The sequence below is a fragment of the Haemaphysalis longicornis genome, unplaced genomic scaffold (genome assembly GCF_048455015.1).
Source record: "Haemaphysalis longicornis isolate Haplotype H1 unplaced genomic scaffold, Haemaphysalis longicornis Haplotype H1 scaffold_9, whole genome shotgun sequence".
In the NCBI taxonomy this organism is placed as follows: domain Eukaryota; kingdom Metazoa; phylum Arthropoda; class Arachnida; order Ixodida; family Ixodidae; genus Haemaphysalis; species Haemaphysalis longicornis.
The window spans coordinates 80514221-80538592 of NW_027526460.1; the positions used below are offsets into that span (position 1 = coordinate 80514221).

The 24372-nt window shown below is 42.8% G+C and overlaps 1 protein-coding gene across 1 annotated transcript in view; it reads left to right on the top strand.

The window, feature by feature from the left end:
- The first annotated feature begins 3342 nt into the window (after nt 1-3342).
- Nucleotides 3343-24372, top strand: part of LOC144151523 (sodium-coupled monocarboxylate transporter 2-like) — a 38000-nt gene continuing 16970 nt past the window's right edge. Inside the window, exons 1-8 of the mRNA XM_077682605.1 lie at nt 3343-3506; nt 4318-4728; nt 7438-7503; nt 8812-8863; nt 9466-9533; nt 10876-11033; nt 16296-16436; nt 19698-19827. Of these exons, the coding sequence (XP_077538731.1) occupies nt 4387-4728; nt 7438-7503; nt 8812-8863; nt 9466-9533; nt 10876-11033; nt 16296-16436; nt 19698-19827 (957 nt within the window). The 5' untranslated portion in view covers nt 3343-3506; nt 4318-4386. The remainder of the gene's footprint in view (nt 3507-4317; nt 4729-7437; nt 7504-8811; nt 8864-9465; nt 9534-10875; nt 11034-16295; nt 16437-19697; nt 19828-24372) is intronic.

Genomic DNA, 24372 nt, shown 5'->3' on the forward strand with positions numbered 1-24372 from the left:
AATACCTGAAAACTTGTGCTCGTTGTTAACAGGAAGCGACACGCCATTAAGGGTAATGTCTGGGTCCGGATAGACCCCACGCTTCCTGGAGAACACAGCGCAAGAGCTTTTTTCAGGATTCAATTTAAAACCATTCTTGTCCGCCCACGCAGGAAGGTTCTTGACCACAAGCTTACTTGACGTTCGCAGATTACATGTTACATGATTTAAAAGATATCTGGACGTCGTCTACATACACGAAATAAGAAATTGTAGTTGGGAATGCCTTCCCAAGAGAGTTCATCTTTACTCTGAAGAGAGTGCAGCTCGACACTCCACCTTGAGGGACGCCGTTTTCATGCACGTGAACCCTTGAGAGTGCACTATTTACTTTCACACGAAACGTCCTCTCCGACAAGTAACTAACAAGGGTGTTTAAAATGTTACCCGAGACAGCAAATGACTTCAGGTCACTAAGAATGCGTAACGCCAAGCGGTGTCATAGGCCTTCTCGATGTCGAAAAACACTGTAAGACAGAACTGTTTATGAACGAAGGCATCCTTTATATATGATTCAAGTGCCACGAGTTGGTCGTTCATGGATCGCCCTGCCCTGAAGCCTGCCTGGCAGCTCATGCGAAGATCATTGTACTCAAGAAAGTACGTCAGTCTCCTGTTTACCATCTTCTCGAAGAGCTTGCACAGGCAGCATGTTAGGGCGTTGGGACGGTAACTTGGGGGGGACGAAGGGTCCTTCCCTTCTTTAAGGAGAGCCACTAGAATGGCCTCCCTCCAATTCTTTGGAAGCTGCCCCGAAAGCCAGACTTTGTTGTATAAATGAAAGAGTGCTTCAAATGTGTGTGCGTGTGCGTGTTGTATCTCGGCTTCAGAAAGATCTTTGTCAATAAATCATCTTGCACTGTATACACATTTACGTGTGCCCACACACACAGTTTAAAACTTCGCAAAACAAGCTTTAGCTCTGAAATTACGCCAAGATGCATTTAAGTGTTTCCCTTAAATGAGGATTTTGGTAAAGTAGTTCTGACTTTACTGCAAGTACGTAGTAAATAAAGTTCAGGTGTTACTAATTAACCTTGCTCATTGTTTACTCAGGTGTTTAATGTTAGAGACAAAATTCGAATTAAAAGTCAGGAATTATTTCCGGGGTTCATCCCTGCCAAAAATTTATTGGTGTATAGCCACGCGGCCCTTTACAAAGTTTTAGCCGTAATCACAGGAAATTCTTGCCCGCTTCGCTTTTACCAAAGTGGCATCATATTAAGTTGTAGCTAAAGAACACAACAGGAGCACACGCGTTTCATTGTAGGTGCTGCGGGCGTAAAACTCAGCTATAGATTTTGTGGGAGAACGCTTGCTCTGCCGATTTCCCCCATGACTAGTTATCAGTCGAACTACTTTCTGGTCTTGTGGTGGCTTTCTCTGTTGGAATGAAATTATCCACTTCTGGCTGCAAGTGAGATCCCAAAATGTCACGTGCTTAACCGCGACGTTTCAAAATAAAGATTTTTTTTTGGGGTGGGATTTCAAATATTTTTTTCGGGAATTTAGGGCGCCCAAGAACATATTCCCTGCCGCTAGTTTTTGAATCGATTACCATAGAGATCAATGGGAGCATTTATCCGCGTAAGGTGTTCGTACAGCTACTGTGGCTAGAATAGGAAAGTGTGATTAGCGGCATGCAGCGCCTATGAGGCGCTTTGAAGCCGCCGATAGGGATCCGCGAGGGGGCGCGCGCGATCGTTTACACGTCCCCTGCTGAGGCGCGCGCGGATCGTCTGCAATGCGATTGCTGCTTTGCCCAGAGAGAAGCAGCGCTTGTTTCGTGTACCGTAGCAAGTTTAAGGGTGCATTAGTGTCGCAAAAGTAGATCCACAGTTTGTGCCGGGACGCTCTACGGTGTACAGGTCCTGCAAAAAGAAACTGTCGTTGTTTGGCGTTCCGAAGGACGTGCGTCTGTATTGGCGCAGTGGCGACGAGAAATACCACGTACTGAGAAGCGGCTCAAGGAAAACACCGCTATGTGCGAGCTACACTTCGACGTAAGATACATCTCCCGGCACATTGAACATACCGTGAACGGAAAAGTTGTCTCAATCTACAGGGGCAGGCCTCGGAATTGCCCCCGCAAAATCTGCCCACGCAATTTCCAAGTCATCCGAAGTGCCAGCCGAAACAACTTCCCCGAGCAGGAAGTGTCAAGCGAGAAGTGCACCCGCGGCCCAACCCAGCAATAAAAAAAGCTAAGGATGGTGACTCCCCTGTGCGTGCAGAGTTTGAAGAACCCCATGCTTCTTTTCTGTCAAGAACTTGACCCTACCTTCGGAAACATGGGGGAAACGACACGCATGAGTGTTTCGCCCTTCACAATGGTTTACAGCGTGTGTCGCACTGCGCAGGATAAAGCCAAAGCCCGTAGACGTACCCTTGCAGACATTGGAAGCATTTACGAAACATCTGACATACTGTAGAAGCCTGCCACTCTCCCCGTCCATGACTATCAAATTCGTTTTGGTCCTCTATAGCTGCTTTACACGAAGGCATTGAAAAAGGAGAAGGCATGCCTTTTCGTGAAAGGAAAAAGCATTTAAAGCTCTATTGCCTCACGTTACAGTAGAATCGAACGTCGAAATTGCTTTTCCGAAGACAATTCGAGAAAAAATGCTTGAACTCCTTCACACACACATACACACAAAGAAATAGCAGCAAAAGGCAAGGCCCATTGAGCAAAGAAAGTTGATGGCTTCGAGCCTTTGCAATTATGAACGAATCATGAGAAATTCACCAAAAGTGAGTAGTTTTTTGTCTGTTTGTAACGAGCACGTCGAAAATAAAATGCGTGTTTACCAGTTACCAGTCCACAATTCTCTGATTCGCTTCACAAGTGTCCGAGCCAGCCGGCTATAATCGGCTGTCAAAGTGCGTCCAGTCGGTTGCAAACTTCGATTGTAGTACTTTAAAATACGACATTCATTGCATCTCGGTTTGCGCCACCACGTAGAATAGCTATGAAAGAAAATATATTCGTACTCCATATTCCGCCGCCGTCGCAGCGAACGTGTAATCGTGCGACAGCGCCACCTGGATTTTCCTCCTACAGCGTCACGCGGGAGAGGGCCCGGTCATCACACTTTCCTATTCTAGCCACTGTAGTACAGCCGTGATTGTCCACGCGTGCTTTGATTCATGGGAAAAAGCAGGTGCAGCTGCCATTGCACCGGATTTCCCTGCGTGCGAGGTTTTCGGGTTGGTTGTTCAATGCACGTGTGCAGTTGAAGCTGCATATGGATTGGTTTTTTTTTACTTTTGAGAATTCTGATCCTGACATGACACGTTGCAATAGCAACGTACGCTAAAAATGAATTGAGGCCACAGTTTAGAGAATAGAGTAAGAGCGAAAAGTAAAGCTGAACGCGGTACCGACAACTCCAAGCTGTGTGTCCTTTTATTTCGTCCGGACGCCATTCCGCTCTGCTGGTGGATTACAAGAGCACATAATATTTCATGTGAGAGCTTACTTTTTTCTTTTGTTGCTATAACAGATAGAATATGATGGCGTTTTTTTGAAGAGGCGACTTAATTACTTGCCACTCAGATGGTGTTGTAAGCAATCGGACCCTCTTAAAACGCGTGATGGATTCGCCTCACTACGCAGACTTCACTTATAAGCCGCTTTTTGCAGTCATGGTCGGTACAAAGTAAAAGTGATCATGAATGCGATGTAACTAAAAGATTGGAGTTACTATAAATCTGGCAGGATTTCCAGAGTAATGTTCATTTTTAAATATCGGCTTATCTTTCGAGTCATTTTTGTAGCCTAGGTTATTGAGAAGCTTACCATCGTAAAAAAAGTTTTTTGTAGCAGCAGTAAATACCTACTAACCCAGTGTTCCTCTGACGCATAGTATGGAATGTTTGAAACTTGTTTCTATACACAGGCTTTGAACAAGTTTTGTCGCTCTGTTTTCTACATTTTGTGGATGGCCTTGGGTGGCAATGGTAAAATTTTGGTATTTCATTCTTTGGGCATCTAACCAGGAGGTGCGCAAAAATCCTCGGTTCCTTTTGCGGGGAAGTGATGTTTTAATACACACTGCAGATATAAATTCTAGTACAAAGCGTTTTGATTTACTGACAAGTTTCATAGTTTGCACAACTTCATGTAGGACAGAGCTTTATCCCCTGACCTGCGTTAGCCTAATGAGAAATGAGCGAGATTGAGAGTGCCTTAAAGTTAAAGTCGAGAGCAACGGGTTTAAAGCCATTTAATTATGTGCTTTGGTGACACCGGGATTTCTCTACATATATTTCTTTCAGGAGGAAGGAGTTATTTCCGCGTGAAAATAGAATTGGAGGAGCCCGTGTGGTTAAGGCCTGCCGTTCAGGATGGTGCACATGGTGGAGTACGTGCTCTTTGGAATCGTGGTTGCTGCAAATCTCGCTCTGGGTCTGTACTTCTCCTTCCGTAAAGCTCGTCGAGGCATTGCAAACAAGGCAACGACAACAGAAGTGTTTCTAGGCAACCGAGCACTGCATGTGATCCGGTTAGCCGCTTCGGCGGTGGCCTCAGTGTTGTCTTCGACGGGACTGGTTGCTTTTCCGGCCCACTTCTATGCTTACGGAGTGCACATATATTGGTGCAGTATATCGTCTGTGTTTTACCTACCCTTGGCTACACAAGTTGTGGTGCCAGTCATATACAAGCTGGGCGTAACGTCAGTATTTGAGGTGAGTGCATGAGACCGTCTTAGATATATTTTAACACCGGGGGACTTACCCTTGTCACAAAAATTGTACGATTTCTAAACTTCTTTCCGTAAAAAACGGAGCCCACTACAACGTTATTCAGGGACTTCGGGGAGATTTTGAAAAAAGGACTTTTTCACAGCGAAATTTATTTTGAATAGAACTCAAGGGATTTCTGGCTGTCTGAATTCACTCTGACAGCTAATGCTTTGCTACATTACAATAAGCGCCGCTTTACATTGTGTACTACACTCCAAAAACAAGATCGAATCTAGAAGGTGGAGCAGTATGTAAGGGAGACGCACGACTTAAATTTATTGAGACCCCAAAAATATTTAACGAGCTTTAACCGTGAAAAAAAAACTAAAATAAAACAATGCACGTAAAATAAAATATCAAAGAATGAAAAGGAAAACCTGAGAAATGGTACTGTTTTTGTAAGTCATCCTTGAGTTCACCATGTTTCAAAGACAAAGCCCTTATATGGAAGTACCGCCCTTCTAGGTTGCTTTCAAGCAAAAAAATATGACTAGGTAAACAGTATAAATACCAATAACAAAAACTGTGCAGCTTAAATCGATTTTACGTTGTTTTTCTTGCGTAGCTCAAGTGACGAGGGAAGCTACCATTATTTGTAAATATTGACAGGGTTGAATGAAAATGCATAGTTTTAGCATTCTTTGTTCAATGCTGTTATATACGAAAATATTTGAGGAAGCATTTCTGCTTTTTACTTTAAGCTGTGTTGCGTCGTAGAACTTGGCCTGTTTGAGCCCATATCTCTATGTAGTGCTCAAGGGACCCTGCAACGCTTTTCTAAACTTTTTAACGAAATCTTGAATGCTTGCAGAAAGTAGTCAAGCAACACATCTAGTACCTAGATTAAGACGCCGTGAAGTACCCCGCCAAAAAATATTGCTCTATGCCCATGAGAAGACTTAGAAACTTGCTCAAAAAATGTTTCCTTCTTTCCCGGTCTTGAGGCTATTCGACCGCTGGGATTACGTCATTACAGCGGTGTAACGGCTATTGGTCGGCTTTTCTTTAGTTGCAGCAATGAACGCATTCGATAGCCAGTGAATAAAAAAAACCACAAAAGACAGCAGAAACAGAAGGCGGGTAGTTCTGCTGTGACGAGAAAATCGCGCAGTGCGGTTCCGGCCTGGCGATAACTGCGGCGTTCGCAGTGCTTCCAGACGCAAAGTAAAGAGTGAAAGCGTGTATCGGAATTGTAGCAGAGGCCCTCTAACCACGAATGGATGACCCCAAGAAATAAACAATCCTTGCCGCGGATTCAAGTACTCAAGCATCTGTTAAAGACTTCACAGTTTGTAATGGTGAGCCTTTGGTAGAATTGATACAGGAAATGGCTACAAGTATGCGATCTTCCGCAGTTGGTTGAGGTGCCAGTAAACGGATGTGTCCTTACTAGAGGGTACACCCGTGAAATGCCACAACACTGTAGGGTTAAATACCTGTCAGTTATAAGCTCCAATTAAAAATGTCTACATTGTTTTGCTGTTTCAACTTACCAATATATTTCTCGTCTGGTGTACTTGCCTTTCTAGTAAAATGAGTTTCTTTCAGCCAGGACAAATTCCCAAAATATCTGCATGCCTGCGACATTTGTACTTCAATATTTTTATTTAATCGCAGGAGACTTGTTTTAGTAAACAAGTACTTGGAGTGTCAGAGGGAAAAGAAATTGATGGGCTGTGAAGCTTAGCACTAGGTCCCATTCCCACATCATTCGTCTACCGTACACCTAGTTGAAAATAACTCCGTTCAGCACTTTCTTGTTTTTCTTTATTTGAAACTGTCTTGGTGAATTTCACTGGGCTGCGCTATTGTTTTCTTTTGACGCGAACGCTTACGGCAAGCAACCGTCACAGTCTTTTCATCGACTGTGAGTTCCTTCAGAGTTTCTATGCAATTTTTCTTGCGAACCTTAAGCCTCCTTTTAGATATGATCTTTGATCTGATACGAAAATGCTGTTCAAGCTTTTGCGTTATTTAGAAGATTTGGTTCCAGTTATTGATAAGAAAAAAATTTAAAAATTAATTTGACAGCGCCGCTTTTATGTTACTGAAGGAAATTCGACAACCATATGGCCTCTTCAGCCCAATTCAAAACCATTCGGGACGCGTGCTTTCATACGTTTATATGTTAGGACCTTAATATTTGATCAGTCTTCTCCTGATAGATGTAGGTTTCAGTAGAGGCGCATCGTACAGTCATTCTGCATTAACTATACCAAAGAGACGCATGAACGGAAATGTTTATCTGTAAGATGTTCGGCAAGCAGACGTTTAGTGAATATGTAGGCACGCATGGATAGGTAAGCCTGCGGGGCAGGGTCTAAAGATAGTGTGTAAAATCAGCATGTAGTGGCAAAAAATGTTTTGCATTCTTTTACGAAAAGAAGCTTGGTATGCTATCAAACCAGCTCCACGTGCAACTCCCATTCCATAGGAAATACGAAGGAATAGCATGCAAGAAAGTCCACATACCGTACGAGACTTTCGCGAAGAAGGTTGCGCGGAGGGAGACAGGCGGGCACAGTTTATCACACAATATATTTACTTTGTAATGCGCTTCTTGCCGGCTTCCTAATTCGGGCTAGCTAGCGCTATCTAAGTTAGAGGTTGATATGTCGGCGTAAAATTATCTTTGCTTGTTTTTGTTTGCAGTACCTTCGACTGCGCTTCAACACCACTATCTCCTTAACGGCTTGTGTTATCTACATTTTTTTAACTGTAAGTAAACATATCGATGGATTTTTTTGCTACTTTGTTTTTTGTGTTAGTAGCAGTAGTAGTAGTAAGTATTGCCTAATGAGGCGGACTTAGCCTTGCATAGCTGCCGGCGATTGTATTTCATAATACAAAAAGTAGCTTAGTGTGCGTTCTCAGGCTTTTTTTCCTCGAGGGCGAACATGTTCAGTATGACGACAATAAGTACCACTTCATGAAGGAAAGAGAACTCTGAATAACTGTGATTTTTACAAAGGGCTAACTTATTCTGTGTGTTACGAATCGTAGCTTTTATTCAGGCTTTGTGATCATGTCAAGTGACGTTTGTTTTTTTAAAGGCAATGGTCTCTGGTCTTTTTTGGGCTCCTTAAACCTGAATATTTTAGTCTGTCTGTCTGTCTGTCTGTCTGTCTGTCTGTCTGTCTGTCTGTCTGTCTGTCTGTCTGTCTCCTCAGCCACGCGGCCAAAAGATAAGGGAATTCTGAAGCGCGAGAATTCTGAAGCAAAACTCTTCCAGTCCACTAAATCTAAAGCAATACTCGTCAACATTGCCGAGCAAAAAGAAAACATTCGGCAGATTTGAAGCAAAATACCAATACATAACGTTCAATAAGCAGTGCTCTTTTATTAAAAATAGATGTGCACCAGATGTTCAAGATAGAAAACCAAAAAATGAGCAGTGTAAATAACTATTTAACCCAAAAATGCAAAGGGGCGTGTTCCTGATCCTAGACCTCTTGACGGCATCCCAGTAACGAAAGGTTCCAATTGATGGCGCGCGAACAGTGAAACGTGGGAAAATTGAATTGGCTTCAGCGAAGCTCCACCGTGTTAATCGTGAGATGAGCGAAACATGAGGGGAAGGACGTGGAAGGTGAGCGGAAAAAAGCAGAGAGGCATTTGCGTGGCAGGAACGGCAGACGACCATCGTTTTTCGACTACATTTGAAGCGAAGCCAGCAGGTACGCGGGCAATGTTTTTCTAGAGCTTTTTGCAGAGCAAGATAAATATTTTCAAACGTCTTTTAAAGGTTCAAGCCTGTTTAAGGTTGTGTTCTTTGACGCCGGCGTCAGTCTAGGCACCAAAGAAAAAGCGAAACGGGCACTATACATGCATTCCTATCGTGCGCCGTGCTCGCAAGTTGGTCATCTTTTATGCTTACATAAAGCAATGTGTTTTTATAACATCCGGCGGAAACTGATGCTCTATTTGGCAAAAATACAAAAGCGCAACGCCGCAGTAGGCCTGTGTACGAACATTTTATCTCTTCTGGTGTTTGTAACGCTTCTTAATTTTCATATTCTTTTACAGCAAAGTATTGGGGCCATCGCGATCTTTGCAGCGTCGCTGACACTCGTCACAGGTAGGGAAATCAGCGGTGTGACCACGTCACTGTGAAGAACAATCGTAGCGAAATATATGTAATCAAGCAAACTTGCCGCTTATTGCACAGGCCAACCATAGTGATCATGGGCTACGGGTAAAGACTTTCCAAATTAATAATGGTTTCTAACCAACTAAACTCCGTGGGTGATTGTGGCCCAACATTTTTAGATGGTAGACCTAATGAAACAATTAAATTTGACCGTAATCTTTTCAAGTCTGCCAGTGTGATAGCATTAGTAAGCATGGTATACCGCGGTAATAAATTGTGTTGACCGGAAAGTGCTAGGTGAAAGCAAAACGACTTTACAAGAAGGATGCCTGCCTTTTCGTCCCCCGTTCGCCCATTACTCCTTTAAATAAAGAAGCAATCAACGTGATTATGGAAACATTGAAAGCTTGATTAACACAGAGAGCTTCATTACCTGGCTATAAAAATGTCTCATTAAACAGTTGGAGCCAATGTTGTAGTCTCCGTGCAATACGACTTGTCATTTGAACATATTCACAAACACTCCGTTTTTTCTGGAACGTGTTAGGTAATCTGCAAAATTCATGTTCTTTTGTGTGCATTTATTACAGTTTTTAAAGCGCCCTTGCTTTGGTGTAACATCGGCATTGGATTATGCGGGACCTTTTACACCGCACTGGTGCGTATTTCTGGGGCGACGCTCTGGCCAAAATGACCAAATTGAAAGCACATTTTTTGAATGAATAGTTTTGTTTTCCCGCGGTTCTGTTAAAAAAGATGTCTGCCATTCATGTGAGCTTTCTTAAATAAAAATTGATAATTTTATTTTTAAGGCTGATACTAGGAACTCCACATTAGCCGTTAGCATGTCTGTTGGCCATAAAATGTAGCAGAGCACTGAAAAAAAAGCAACAATTCAGAGGGCATCATTCTTGTATCAAGTTGCTCGTTGCCGTGGTATGATAAGAAAGGCGCTATGCATACGAACCCGCAGTGGAGAATTACCATATACTAACCACGTCTAGTTGTTTTACGATGAAAGCGAGGAACAACAATGCTTGTGGCACAAGAATTCGGAGCACGTTAAGCAACTTCACCATGTATAAAAAGTGCGTTGTTTCTCAGTATGGCGTGTCTCCTTGGCTCGGCATTCTACATACATAACAAACCAGAATGATAACCTTTAAATTGCCAGTTAGGTACGGCGTTCTACCTTTGCGATTTTGTACAAAGCACTTGTGACCGGGCAAAAGCATTTTGGTGCGAGGTTATAGCTTTGTGAATATCACTTCACGTTCGCGCTTCCTGCATTGTCGGAGCTTTCTTTTATAACTTCACTATTTGGCAAATTCTGGATGAGCTTGATCACATAAAACTTGAAGAACTATTGTTTTCACTTGCTTGTTTTTGAAAAAAAAGGTGTGTATTACAAAGAAAAGGGTATTACTGGGTATGAACATGTGTATGTGTGCAGTGATGGTCGCTGTGAGCCTTTAACGATTCTGAAACAAAAACAACGCGTGAATTGCAATGCTTTTTAGAAAGTGAACAGTTAGTACTGTCTCTATGCCAAAAGAATGCAGTTAATTTGCTTGTTCGTACTCGTGTGCTCTTGCCCAAAAATGTGTGGTACCACTGTGGTCAGGGAGGGGGGGGGGTGATTGATCTGTGTGAAAATGTCTCACACACCATGAACCTTCTGACTTTGCGTATGTTGCCTCGACATTTTGCAAGTATTCTCTATACTGAGAACGACGGATCCCTCATCTTATGGCTATGCCCAAGCAGCCTTGTTTGCAAGATGGCTGCAGTCAACAGGGTGATTTTTTGCAATGTTGGAGGACTTCGTACTTTTCATACGAAAAATTAGTGTCTCTCTTAGCGGTAACATTGCCAGATTTAAAATGAAATATTTCCAGGTAGTAGAAAATTTTTAGCCCACTGAGAATAGCCATGTTCTATTGTGTAAGAACGAATGCTTTTTTGTATTGATACCATTAAGTTAATTTGTTTCTTTCAAGGGTGGACTGCGAGGTGTTGTCTGGACGGACTGCATGCAGCTTGTCGTTATGTTAATTGCACCACTTACAATTATTATAAGAATTGCCATCGAGTCTTCATCGAGTACCTCGACAATTCAGCCATTAACAGACTTCAATTTCAAGCAGTATTTTGCAAAGTAAGTGTTCCCAGTGTGTCACCCCAGTTTATTTGTTCTGGGGCTTTTTGTGAAGAGTTCAGTCGCGCGAAGTCAACGTTTTTACGAATACGACTGTGTGCTTTACGCACTTCTACAACTGTCCTATTTGTAAATGAGTTAAAAATACGAAAAATACATAACGTGCTCCCTATGCTAAAGCTGCCCTAATGACATGCAGAAGCTTGGGAGGGTCATGCAGGCGACCATGCGAGAAATTGAAAAAAAAATTACATGGGCACATTAAAATATACACAGCTGCGAAAAAGGCGAGTGAGAAGTTTCCGTGTTGCCGAGAATTTTAGCATGAGTCGGCTTTCATAACGAACACTAACTGCGTGTTAAGGCGCTAAGGTTGGTCGGTTGGTTGCTCCCGACATGAAAAGCCGTAAGCAGGGTGTTAAAGGGAGGTATACACGGAAAAGCACATTGTACCAGGACTTTGCCTGTGTACTTTTTTTCTGCCTCCAATCTTTTGACGGGCTGGTCGTGGTTTTGGTAATTGCGTGTTTTGTAGTCAGCTCTACGAAATAAAAAGTAAAAATTTACCTTGCCAGCAGCTAGATTTAAATGAAACTGGAAGTAGGAACAGAAGAACGCGTGGCGTTGTCGACGCAGACTCTTTCCCTCGCATACATGACGTTCACCCAAACAGGGTAGGGACAAAAATAACAGCGCCAATGCCTTACCCGTATTTTACCTGCGCCATCGGCTTTACGACAATACCCAGATGTTCCCACATGGCATGCTCACACAGATATTTTTTATTGTTTCAAAGCGCCAATGTTCTATTTTCTGCATGTAATATTATAATCGGAAAATATTACATTAACCTACTGCGCGTCAACTGCTACAGCTGTTGGTCGTATCGCGTTGGGGATGGTCGTGTTTAAATTTTCTGTTTAGCGCTTTTGTTGAATGCTTTGAGTACAGCAGATGTTGGAGGTACTTATCAAAAAGGGGGAACGGCCAAATAGGCTTGTCTGTTAAGCTCGTGTTAGTGTTTTCTGGTGAAAGTGAAAAAGGTAAAGCACCTCACGTCGAGTTTTATGCAGACATTGAAGGTATCCTTTAGTTTTAATTTTTCTGCACCGCTTCGCTGTGGCGCGCCTCATTGATTCAGCATTGCTTGGGCGTGTAAACTCCTGTTTCTAAGTTGTTTAAAATAATTCAATGACTGTGATTACAGGAGGCAACACTATCCCTTGAGGTAGTAGAGTGCTAAAATGTAAAATTTAGTAAATTCTACCAGAACGACAATTCTCGAGCAGTTTTCAGCTGCGGTAACCCGAAAGGTCAGAAAGAAGTGGTGTAGGAAAGAAACTTGACTAGTTGAAAATAATTCGTGCGTAAAAATCAAACATGTTGGATCAGGACTGCCAATTGAGGTGACGGCTGTTTGCGCACTTTGCTCTTGCGAAATACTCTTGAGATTTTGAGAATTGTAGCAATTGAAATAAATAGCTGGTAAGCGCAGCCTGTTTGCACAGTGCTGTCCGTTTTCTTCTAGATACTTATCACTCGCTTTTCGACAGGAAGGCCCAGAGATGGCAAGCAGTAACGTACAGAAAATGCGCTTAAAGTTAGCTCATCACGAGAGAAAAAAGTTACACTTGATTCAATAGGCATGGTGCAGAAAGTACTGCGCGGTTCTGAAAATATTGCGAAATAATCGTTTCACAATACCGAAACGAAGCCGAAGAGCAAAAAAGAATCCACTACTGACACTGGGTTTGAATAGTCTTACAAAGGGGCCACACATGCCGAGCGTCACAAAAAAATTGAACGTGACACACACGGAAGACCGTAATGAATAACTAGAAATTTTAATTACAAATATACATTAGCAGTAATTATGTTTATTTTAAGAAATGACACACGACAAATCATGGCCCCGCATGTGTCAATTGGCCCTTTAAGTGGTCGATTGATTTTTGTGATTTATTTATTTTTATGGATCACGAGAAGACCTCAGAAAATTGCCCTTTTAGCATTTGGGGCCAAACTGCATAGACCGCATGTGTCGCGGATTACGGGGGTATGCATAGGCCTCGGCGGAAATTGTGAGACAAACGGGACGCACCAACTTCAATTCTGACTGACCCGTCTGCCCTACACGTATATCGTCTCCCACGAGCCATGGTTTTCCATTAGGACACATGATTGAGTCGATGACTCATGTGCTGCTGCAAGACTTGTTCTTTTTCTCTTCGTCACTATAAATCTAGCGCAGCTGTCATGGAGGCCGGATGCCACATAAGCAGGTTCGCTTTACGCGCATTTTTTTCGTAGCAGCACAGCGCAGTCTGCGTTTGCTTGACATGCGCGTTTCGCAGAGCTCAGGTATCATATCGCTGCAGTTGTTAGAATTTAAAGAAAAATAAACCCCGGGAATAACTATTATCACGCTACATCCGGCCTCCACAACTCATGTTTCATCTCGCTTTTGATTGAGGTGTCGAAAAAAAAAACAACAACGACTAAGCATATATTTTAGCTAACATCAGCTACCTTTGTAAAAAGGGTATACTATAACATCTGCACACGTTGCCTCATGTTTGGAATAAATAGTTGTAGGCATAGGACACTGCGGCATATGTCGCAGTCTTTTTTTATTTTGAATTTTTGCCAAGGGAGTCTTCGCAGTTCTGATACGGTGAAAATCAACGATGCAGCGTGCTACAGGCCATTAGTCAAACGTTTTAACCTGAGAAACAACGTTTATAATAGGATTACCATGCACGTCGCAAAAACATTTCGAGGAAGCAAGAGAGCACAAATTAATAAGCCGAAATCAATGCATAGCTGCTGCCAGGAGAAGCGTTGCTTTGTTTATACTCTTTTATGAGTTCTTCCTTACATTTTGTAAATACTTACAAGGGTGTAGAAGTACCTACAAGTTGATTTATCACATATACCGTGTGTCACCGCTCATTGGAGTTTTTACTGCTAAATACACTTTTTTTTTCAACACGCTATCTTTGTACACTATAATAAGGCATAAATATCTAGGGTGCCGCACCAGTGTTTCATTTAAGAAATTTTGAATTTGAATGTGCTCTTTTTAATTCACAGGATACATTCAGCGTTTCCTAATCAACAATCCTTTAATCAAACATGCCTGAATATAAGAGTTGAGGCGGAGCTATGAGATAGTCTTATTAGCTTTCCTGAAGGCACCGACAAATTTCTTTCTCCCTTTCATTCCATCTTGAAGAACACTGCAATCCGAGGTGTATGAAACTTGAACCTCAGAATAAATATAATGTTGTCAGCTCGCCTTTAGGCCGCTTACTGCCTGGATAACGGCTGACTTTTCAAGCTTTCAAAGTTCTAATACGAATCAGCTCCGGAACCTTCCGAGCTTCGTTCATATTTTGCCATTAGATAAGTATCTACAACTGTATGCCTGTTAAGGGTCCAAATAGAGAGAGAGAAACAACTTTCGCTGAGCCCATTTCAGGTGAAAATAGCTGTCAACTATTTTTAGCCGAACGTTTTCTTTCGGCTACTTTTGTGGATGTGATGGAATAAGGAAGACATAGCAGAGCGAGTGTATTTATGAGTCCTACACTCAAATAAACAAAACCTCCTTGTATTGATACCAAACACAGGATAAGATTATGAGCCCAATGCCCAAATAAAGAAACCCTCCTCCTATTGATACCAAACACAGTATAAGGTCGAACCTTCATTTCTTCCCTGCAACATAGATAACCACTTCAATGAGTGCGTTTAAGCAGCATATTTAATCAGAGTCTGGACATGACAAGGATATCCTTGCTGTAACAAGGGTGTATATACTGTGTACTTTTACAAATTAATGAAAGATAAGTTGTACCATTCGGGAGTAAACGATGGCATGGTCAAGCTACAACACGTGCGACGAACTTACAATTGCGGGTAGAAAGGATGGGTCAACCTTGATCCTAGGGTCATTCTCCTGTCAATTGCTTCTTTTATCCATGTCCAAAAAAGCCAACAGTAAAAGTCGTTGGGCTTGAATTTACAGGAAAGTTACAACTGTAATCGGTATAATAACGTAAATGGAGGCAATCGATCAGATGAAATTTTGAAAAAAACTAAAATATAGGAAAAATATTAAAAAATTGGGGAAATGGCCAAATGTATAACGCATGGCATTTCTGTAATAGAGTATGGCAGATTTCGGGAAAGTCCCAAATGTAATCATTGTAATAACGTAATTAGAGATAATTGGTCGAACAATGTTTTGAAGTATAAAAATTATAAAAATATAAAATAGTTACGGAAAAGGGCGAACCGTGTAACGCCCGGTATTTCCACAATAATGCATATTTCGCAAAAAGTCCCACTCCTAATCATTCTAATAGCGTAAATGGAGACAATTTGTCGGACAGGACTTAAAAAAAACAGAAAAATTTGGCTAGAAAATCTCGCACTCAAAACAAGCGGCATAAGAATTATACGCATTAGTAGATAATTCTCTGAATTTCTGGAGAATTTTTTTTCTTGTGTTGCCGTTTAATAAAAGGTTTTTTGACTACTAACCCGAAATGAGTGTTATGGACAAGTGAATGTGCATTGCGTCGCTGTGTACGTTTATTACACAGCTGTGTATTTCCTCGAAGTGTGTGCAGCGCAGTGTAGGTCCTTATTATCCGTCCAGTTGGTTTGTAGTGCTGTTTGCTTCGCAATTCACAATTGATACGTCGTTTTAAGCTCGGTCAATCTGTAGCTTCCTTGGTTGAGTCACCTACCTGTCCATATCTGGCCTACCTGCCAGAGGCCAGTTTGGTCATTGCGCTTATTGAGGTGACACAGTGTGTGAAGTCTGACCTGTGTAAATACTATGAGACAGGTTATTACGAAACTGCCGAGCTTAGTAATGCCTCCGTTTTTATCAAATGATATAATGAAGACGCGCTCAGAGAACTTAGCCGTGCACGAAAACTTCCCTGAACCGTTGCACCTAGCGGAATGCTGTGGCCTGCGTACGAACTACCGAGACCTCGCAACAAGCAGAGTTGCACCTGTACGAAGTACGGAGATTCATTTCGCCTGACCATATAACTTTGCACTCATAACATGCCATGCTCCAGTGCCAACCTGGTTGGTGTACATATGTAAAAGGTGTAATGTCAAGCAACATTGTGTTTTACGGGGGCGTTCTTGTGTTTTTTGTAAATTTTCTGATCACGTACTTGCAAATATGATTACAGCAATATGATTATTGACGAAATTGTATTTCTTATCTCCAAACAGCTTCAAATTAGATTTAACCAGCGATGAAGATGTTTGGTCCTGCTTGTTCGGCGGTTCAGCAATAGCAATATACCGACTGTGCTTCGACCAAGTGGTGGTTCAGAGGCAGCTGGCATGCCGAACACTGAAGGAAGCAAAGAGGTATGGTGAATAGTTTTACTCTTCAAAGGGGTGCCCAGGAGTTTTGATGAGGAGGCTTAGTTTTATGAAAGCAGCTGTCCCGTCAGGACTAAACACTTTCGTGGCTAAGAATTTTAGCTGCGGCGTAAGAAATGTCCAAATCACGCACAAAATGGGGATGCCTGCGCCACTCCATAGGCAACAAAGCTGGGCAATGCAGGTATATTACACAAGGTTTTTGGCACGAAATTAAAGAAGTGTTTTAGGGCTAACGACCATGACGCCGCACTCATACGGGGTGAGGGGGCACACGGGTTCAAATGAGCGTTTCACTGAAATAGTAAGTGGATTGCTTTGGAGCAGTGAGAACGACGAATATAGAAGGGGTACTTGGCGTTCAGCCCAGTTTTGGGCCTTTTCAATTTTAGTTTGCGTGCTGAATGAGGCTACACCATTCTTTTTATTAGCATTTGTAAAGAGGCCCAGGATGACGCCATATAACTGCACTCTTATCAGAAGTTGGCATCGTCGGAATATTTCCAACATGAGCGGCAAAGAAATGCGGTACATATTCCGAAAATTATAAGAAAGGGTCGGGACAAAGCCGGCGTTTCTTTTTGACAAAATGTATCTCTCTTATTCTATTTTCTTAGTGCGGCCAAATGCACTGCCTAAAGAAAATTTTTTAATATTATTTAGGCTCGACCTGATTCAAACCCAAAATGCAGCTATTTTTGAAATCTATGTGGCTATAACATATGGTACAGACAAATTACGTAAGGGAGAGCAAAATGAATAGCCACCGCACTCTACCAACAGCTATACGAGCTTAAAGCATGGACACAGAGTCATTGGTGACGCTTTACGGAGAGAAAAATGTAGCCTCAGACGCGAGGACCGGTACGTATTGGCAAAGTTGCGGTTCCGTAAGGATGGTCAACCTGGCCCGTTGTCTTAGAAAGCCTGCTACGGACTGCATACGCGCACAGCACACGGAGGGCGAAGTGCCATTAGGAGCGTTCGTTTCCATCTAGCATTGACACAGGATAACGCGGAGTAAGATGTACTAGCACCTATAGCCGTAACTTCCGAAAATGGGCATAGCACAACGGAGGTGAGTTGCTGTGATGTATTCTGTGCTATTTGAGAGCTTGCTTCGCTTCCAGCAAATTCAGTGTTCTGAAGGCATTACATCGTGTAGTTGGCTGCTGCAGGTGTTGTGATTAGGCCAAGGTGCTAAGACGGGCAGTTGGTTACTGGTATGAAATACCGCACGCGGCGCGTTTAGGAAACGGACACGAAAGAAGAGTGCGCAGAACAAGCGCTGTGAATCAACGGCTATTTAAGCTAAAAGGATACCCAGAACATGCGCAACTAAGGAGGAAACGAAGGCATAGTACAAAGGAAGAATTTCTAAGCAGACACCTCACAAACGCATGTTTGCACAAGGCAGGCGCATAATCAGACACGCGGTGAGCTTCGTGCAAAATGCAGCTCCGGAGAACATAAGGCCCTCCCCTCACCCGGCGGGTACCCCAACGTCTGCGCTTGCTCTATATAAAAATTCAATCTCTCTCTCTCTCTCTCTCTTTACATGTACTTATTCAGATATGTTTGGGTTACTGAATAAGTGCATGTTTCGCGGGAAGACACAATTGTGAGGCTGGTTCGCAGGAATTTGATCTCCATAATATTTTTCTTTGCCTCTCTCTGTGGCGTCGCTACCACGCCTGTTCTTCGTGGTAGTTTGTTTGATCTCCGTAATAGTTTTCTTTGATTCCACCTACGGCGCCGTTACCATGCCTGCGCATTGTGCTAGTTTGTGATTACGTCATTGGAAGGAACAGTAGAGAAATGTGTCGAAGCTCTTTCAGCGCCGACACTAAGCAGACATCTACGGGCTTTGAACCTAGCTCACTACGCCACAAGAGGTTATGATATTCATCGAAGAACTCTGGAATTGAAAGTGCCCTGACCGGAACTCAAGGATTAATTCTGTATCCTCGACTTTCCATTTTAGAATTGCAACACCTGGAAAAAATTTCCACTTTGTGCTCGTGGTGGGATAAGTGTATACCTAAAGAAAGAAGAAAACGTGGCGCAAACTAGACGTGGACGAAGAAAGCAAGGTAAAAGAGATACAGGCGCCAACTTGCAACAGTTTATTCAAAGGAAACCACACGAATTCATACATGACTTATCTAAACAAAAACAAAAAAAAAACACAACAAAAATATAAACCAAGGTATAATCATGCTAACAAGTGTAGAAGGTGGTGAAAATGGCTAGAATGAAGAAGTACAACACTGCTGAAAGTATGATAACATATCTACTCCAGCCTCAAGAGCAATCAAGAGGTCCTAAAGCGCGTGAGTGAATTTCAGGCACAGACCAAACCGAAAAGAGGCAAGGACAACTGCGCGTGCTAAACTACACGCTGTGATTTAAGAATGGCACTTCTTTGTCAGTTAACGGTAGTGACGGCGTGCTGACGCACTTGTCGCCTGCTGTTTTGGTAAAAACCACCTCAATCACCTCCCTTTCCGTTTTTTTTCTTGCTACCAGAGCACCTCCATTTCCGTTTTGTTTCTTGCTACTAGAGCAAGAAAAAAACGGAAAGGGAGGTGATTGAGGCGGTTTTTATCAAAAGAGCAGGTGACAAGTGCGTCAGCACTCCGCCACTAGCGTTAAGTGACAATGAAGTGTCATTCTTAAATCACAGCGTGTAGTTTAGAATGCGCAGTTGTCCTTCCCTCTTTTCGGTTTGTTCTGCGCCCGTGCTTTAGGACCATCTTGATTGCTCTTGAGGCTGGAGTAGATATGTTCTCCTACTTTCAGCGCTGTTGTACTTATTCATTCTAGCCATTGCCACCACCTTTTGCACTTCTTGGCATAATTATACCTTGGTTGATATTTTTTGTTGTGTTTTTTTGTTGTCGTTTCTGCTTAGATAAGTAAAGTATAAATTCGTGTGGTTTCCTTTGAACAAACAGTTGCAAGTTGGCGCCTGTATCTGTCTTATCTTGTTTTCTTCCTCCACGTCTAGGTTGCGCTTTTTCTTCCTTTTCTAAGTATGTACCAACTAACTCAGCAATAAGTTTGTTAAAGGTTATCTAGCCCGCGAATTCTACTCGTATGTCTGATGTCTTGCGGTAGGAGCGGTGAATATATTTTTTTATGCGTCCGAAATTGTAATACAGATGTTTGTGCGCTCTGACAACACTTAACAGGTGTATAATAACGCTGCTGCTCATGGCCGTTTGTTTCAACATTTTCGTGCAGGACCACCCTGACAGGAACGCTCGGCATTTGTGGCATGCAAGTGCTGACAGCTCTCATGGGGTTTGCCCTCATTGTATGGTTTCGTGGCTGTGACCCTGGGCTACTTGGGGACATAAAGAGCATCGACCAAGTAAGGCATGAACTATTGTTCGGGATCAAATTCTGGTTTGATGTAGACGTTGCGAAGGTGGAAAAAAAAGTTTCGCAACCAAAACAGCGTTTTTGCAGCATATTGAACATATGCAACCGCGACAAGCAACGTCTCCAATTCTAACGGGACATATAAGAACAGATTCAATATAAAAACATGCGCGCAACGTATCTGTCTTCGTTTTTCCTCTGCCTGCCAGAACATCCCAGGTATGGAGTGCTGCCTGGTCCGGAAGTAACCACCATCCCGGGTACCTACGAGGCTAAACTAGATAGGCGTAACCATGCTAGGAAGGTTCTTATGGACACAAACAGCCCTCTCTCATCAGATAAGGATGTGGCCACCCTGGTGCAGTAGTGGGCACCCGTCTCCCATGATTGACCAACGCAACTCCTTGGTACCCAGTCTCCAGCAGCTGTGGAACGCCTGAGCACTGCGGCGGTCATGCCAGCGACACAGCCGAGGTTGCTAGGAATATCGGTCCTGACATGCAGTATATAAAACTAGAACTTGGCAACATCCAACGCGTGAACTCTGTCTCGTGAGAGAAGCTTAGCTGTACTACTAGAGGAGCTCTCGGACATTAGGTGAGCTATCATAAAGCTAAGTGAGGTTAAAAGAGCAGGAGGAGGCCTCATAGAGTTTAGTAGCGGGCCTATTCTATGCTACCGAGGACGTCACGAAACGAAAGCGCACGGGTTGCATTTTTAATCAACAGAGTAATAGCAGGAAACGCTGAGGAATTCTTCAGTATTAACAAGGAGGTTAGTGGTTTTGATCAAGTTGAACAAGCGATAGAGGATAAAGATAGCAGAACATTGTGCACCGATAGTTATCTACGATGGCTAGGCGGTAGACAGTCTCTACGAAGACGTCGAATCAACAATAACATGACACTAACACAATTCACATTTCGCAATTCACATGGGAGACTGACGCAAAAGTAGCTGAAAGAGAGTAGGACAAAGGTCAGTGGAAAACTTTGTAATCGGCATTCATGAGAGTCGAGGGGATACCCTTTTGGATTAGCGGAAATAAATAACCTGAGGCTAACGAATGCAGCCTTACTCGAACCAAAGAATAGAAAATGGACATAGAAAACTCCTAGCGGAAGAGCAAAAGACGAAATCGAGTTCATTTTAAGTGACTACCCAGGTATTGTGCTGGACGTCGATGTGCAAAGCAAGATTCGGAGCAGCGGCCATAAAACGGTTAGATGCCAAATGAGGCTAAATTTCAAAAGAGAAAAAGGGAAACTAGCGGAACGTAGGAATCCCACCGTGAAGTCAGTCGTAGCCAAAATGCAGGAGTTAAATTACCACTACTGAATAAACTCGCGCTTTTAACCGATGGGAAAGAGGACAGCGTTGCCACGCTAAATTAGAACCTAACAACGGCAATCACAGACTCGGCAGCACCTGTGGGAGCAGCAGAATGTGGGAAACATAATTACAAGCTTACTCACGAAGAGAGAAACATCTTTAATGTGCAGCCAGGCTAGGCGCCTGACTTGCTACACCAAATGAGGGTGATGGTGTGTTGAGATTATGTAAAAAAAAACTGTCACTTACTCATGAATACTTAAACACACAGATGCACACGAAAAGCACACACGCAATCAGGCGATATACCTGTTCAGTTCTCCAATAGTTCATAGCTCACTGTCAAGTCCAGTGCTCCGGAGGAACGTTAAGAGCGACTTTGTTGCGCGAGTTGCCATGCCTGTTGTAAGCCAGTACCCAAGGAGATGCTTCGAAGAGAAAACAATGAACGTTATTGCGAAATGTAGGAATAGGAAATGGTGGAGTACGATGGATCAAATTGAATTAGCGGAGGTGCCACAATTGATAAATAAGAGTTAAACGAACGACATTTGTGCGTACAACATACCAGTGATCGAGATAATGCTGGAGACAGGAGGACGCCCGAAGGCAACAGACACCAAGCCGGCTGTTGGCAGAGGGAGAATGTTCGCACTCAGTGATGAACATGACAGCATTGCGCAGCACATGGAAGAAATAAAAGTAGCATAACGATTCTGCACAAGACTCTACGCCAGCGACGTTGGCCCAAGGGAAAATACTGAAACCATAAGCATTTTCTGCGTTGTACCGTTAGTAACTAAAGGAAGAACAGAAAGCGCTCTAGGGTATGAAAAGAGGAAAAGCTGCAGGCAAGGAAGGCTAGACCCTGGACCTTCTAATAGAGGTTGGAGATATTATGTGTTGTAAAAGCTTGCTAAACTATTCTTATAGTGCTTAATGACTTTAAAAGTAGCAATAGCCTGGAAAAACGGCCACATAATTCTGCTGTACAAGAATGGACATATAACAAAGATCTTCAGAATTACAGACCCATCAGCCTATTTACAAGCTGTTTACCGAGGTAATAGCCGCATCAGCGACAGCCTAGACTTATAACAACCAAGGGAGCCGGCATGATTTAGAAAAGGAAACTCTTCAATGGATCACATCCATGTCATCAATCAAGTAATACAAAAACCTGGAGAGTATAATAAACCTCTATACATGACATCTCGTCATCATCACCAACGGCCTATTTAAGGTCCACTACAGGGCGAATGTCTCGCCCGTTTATTTACAACAGCTCTAGTCCTGCGTCACTCGAGTCCACTGTTGTCCATCGAATATCCGTAGTTCATCCCTCTATCGTGTTGTTGGGCTTCCCCTTCTTCTAAACTCATCTCTTGGTATCCACCATGTGACCTAATTGTCTACCGGTTGTCGGTTCGTCTCACTACATGGCCAGCCCAAGTCCATCTCCTTTTGTTCACTTGAAATATGATATTATCTAATCGAGTTGGTTCCCTTGCCCAGAAAGCTTGTTTTCCGCCGTCAGTCTTACTCCTATCATTATTTATACCATGGCCAGTTGAGCCTATGTAAGTTTGCTTTCCAGTCGTTTAGTAAGGAGCCAAGTCTCAGCTCCGTATGTCATCCCCAGTAGTATGCACTGGTGATGCATTTTTCTTTTGAGTGATAGAAGTAGCTTACATTTTTTTATTTGGGAGTGCTTGCCGAATGCTCCTCAGCGCATACTTATTCTTCGCTGGATTTCTCTCTCGTGGTTGGGGTCAGCACGAACGATCGGTCCGAGGTAGTTATATTCTTTTACTTTTTATAGCTCTTCGGTTTATGAGCTGAAGAAGGCGCTTTGGCGTGCTTATTCCTCATTACTTTAGATCTATTCATGTTTTGTCTTAGCCGCACGGCCATGTTTTCTGATTGTAGTTCCTCAAGCATTTTTTGCTGATGTTCTGCAGTCTCACGCACCAATACTATGTCGTCTGCAAACCTCAAATGACCCAAGTATTCTCCGTTTATCCTTAATCCTGAGTTTTACTAGTCAAGCTTTCTGAATGCCCCCTCCAGACATGCTGTGAACAGTTTTGGCGAGATGCTGTCCCCCTGTTTTTCTCCCTTTTCGGATCGGGAATATATCGCTTTGCTTACACAGTGTTATCCTTCTGGTACGTCCCTTGTATAGGTCGTTTGGAGGCCTTATTCAGGTCCCTTCTATTTCCTGGTCCTTCATTCGTTTTAGCATGGCTGGGTTTGTACTCAGCCATACGTTTTCTTATAGTCTATAAATGCCATGAAAATGGGTTTATAGTATTCTGCAGTTTTTTCTATCACTTGATCGACAACATGGATGATATCCATTGTTAAGTACCCTTTCCTAATCCCAACCTGCTCTCTGGGTTGTTGGGACTCCAGGCTGTCACCAAAGTGATTAATTATAACTTTGGTAAATAGCTTGTAAGCAACGGAGAGTAGGCTGATGAGTCTATAATGTTTAAGGTATTTGGTATCTGCCTTTTTATGAATCAAAAATATGCCAGCGTTTTTTCAGGCTATGGGCACTTTTTGATACCTTAAAGGGGCCATGCAGATAATCCACAAGTTTGTATTATTCGAAACATTTCGTGTTTTATAGTGCCCCAGCGCTTGTCCGCCAGCAAACGATGCTTTAGACACTGAGAAATTAATCGATTTAAGTTAAGATTTTGATTCTCCCGCTAAATATTGTTTTGATTACGTCTGCAATTAAATCGCAACAACAGGTCTTCAAGTTTTACCTTGTGGGCTGTTGTGCGTTGTTTACCGTTAGCCAGCATAGATGGCGCCACCATACCGCGGCGGGCCGTTTTGTTCCTTTGCTTTGTTTTTGACTGTATTTGTACCTGGCTTGGTTGTGTTCAGGTAGAAAATATTCGTTTTGTAAAACATTGTGTTCGCTAAACAAATATGGTGACGTAAGACCCCGTCACGTGGCTAATCCGCTAGTGTCGTTTGAGATAACCCGAAAGCGCCGCAGTGCTGTGTAGCTGGAACAAGAGTAGTGCGCGCAGTACCAACAACAGGACGCATCGGTACTTGTATGTTTACGTATATTTTCGTAACTTCCACTGCTTACATCACAATTCTTATTGGTATCAAAAGAATGCGCCCTAAATTTAAGTGCAAATAGCCCGTTCGGCAAGCCGATAAGCACTGCCTAGTT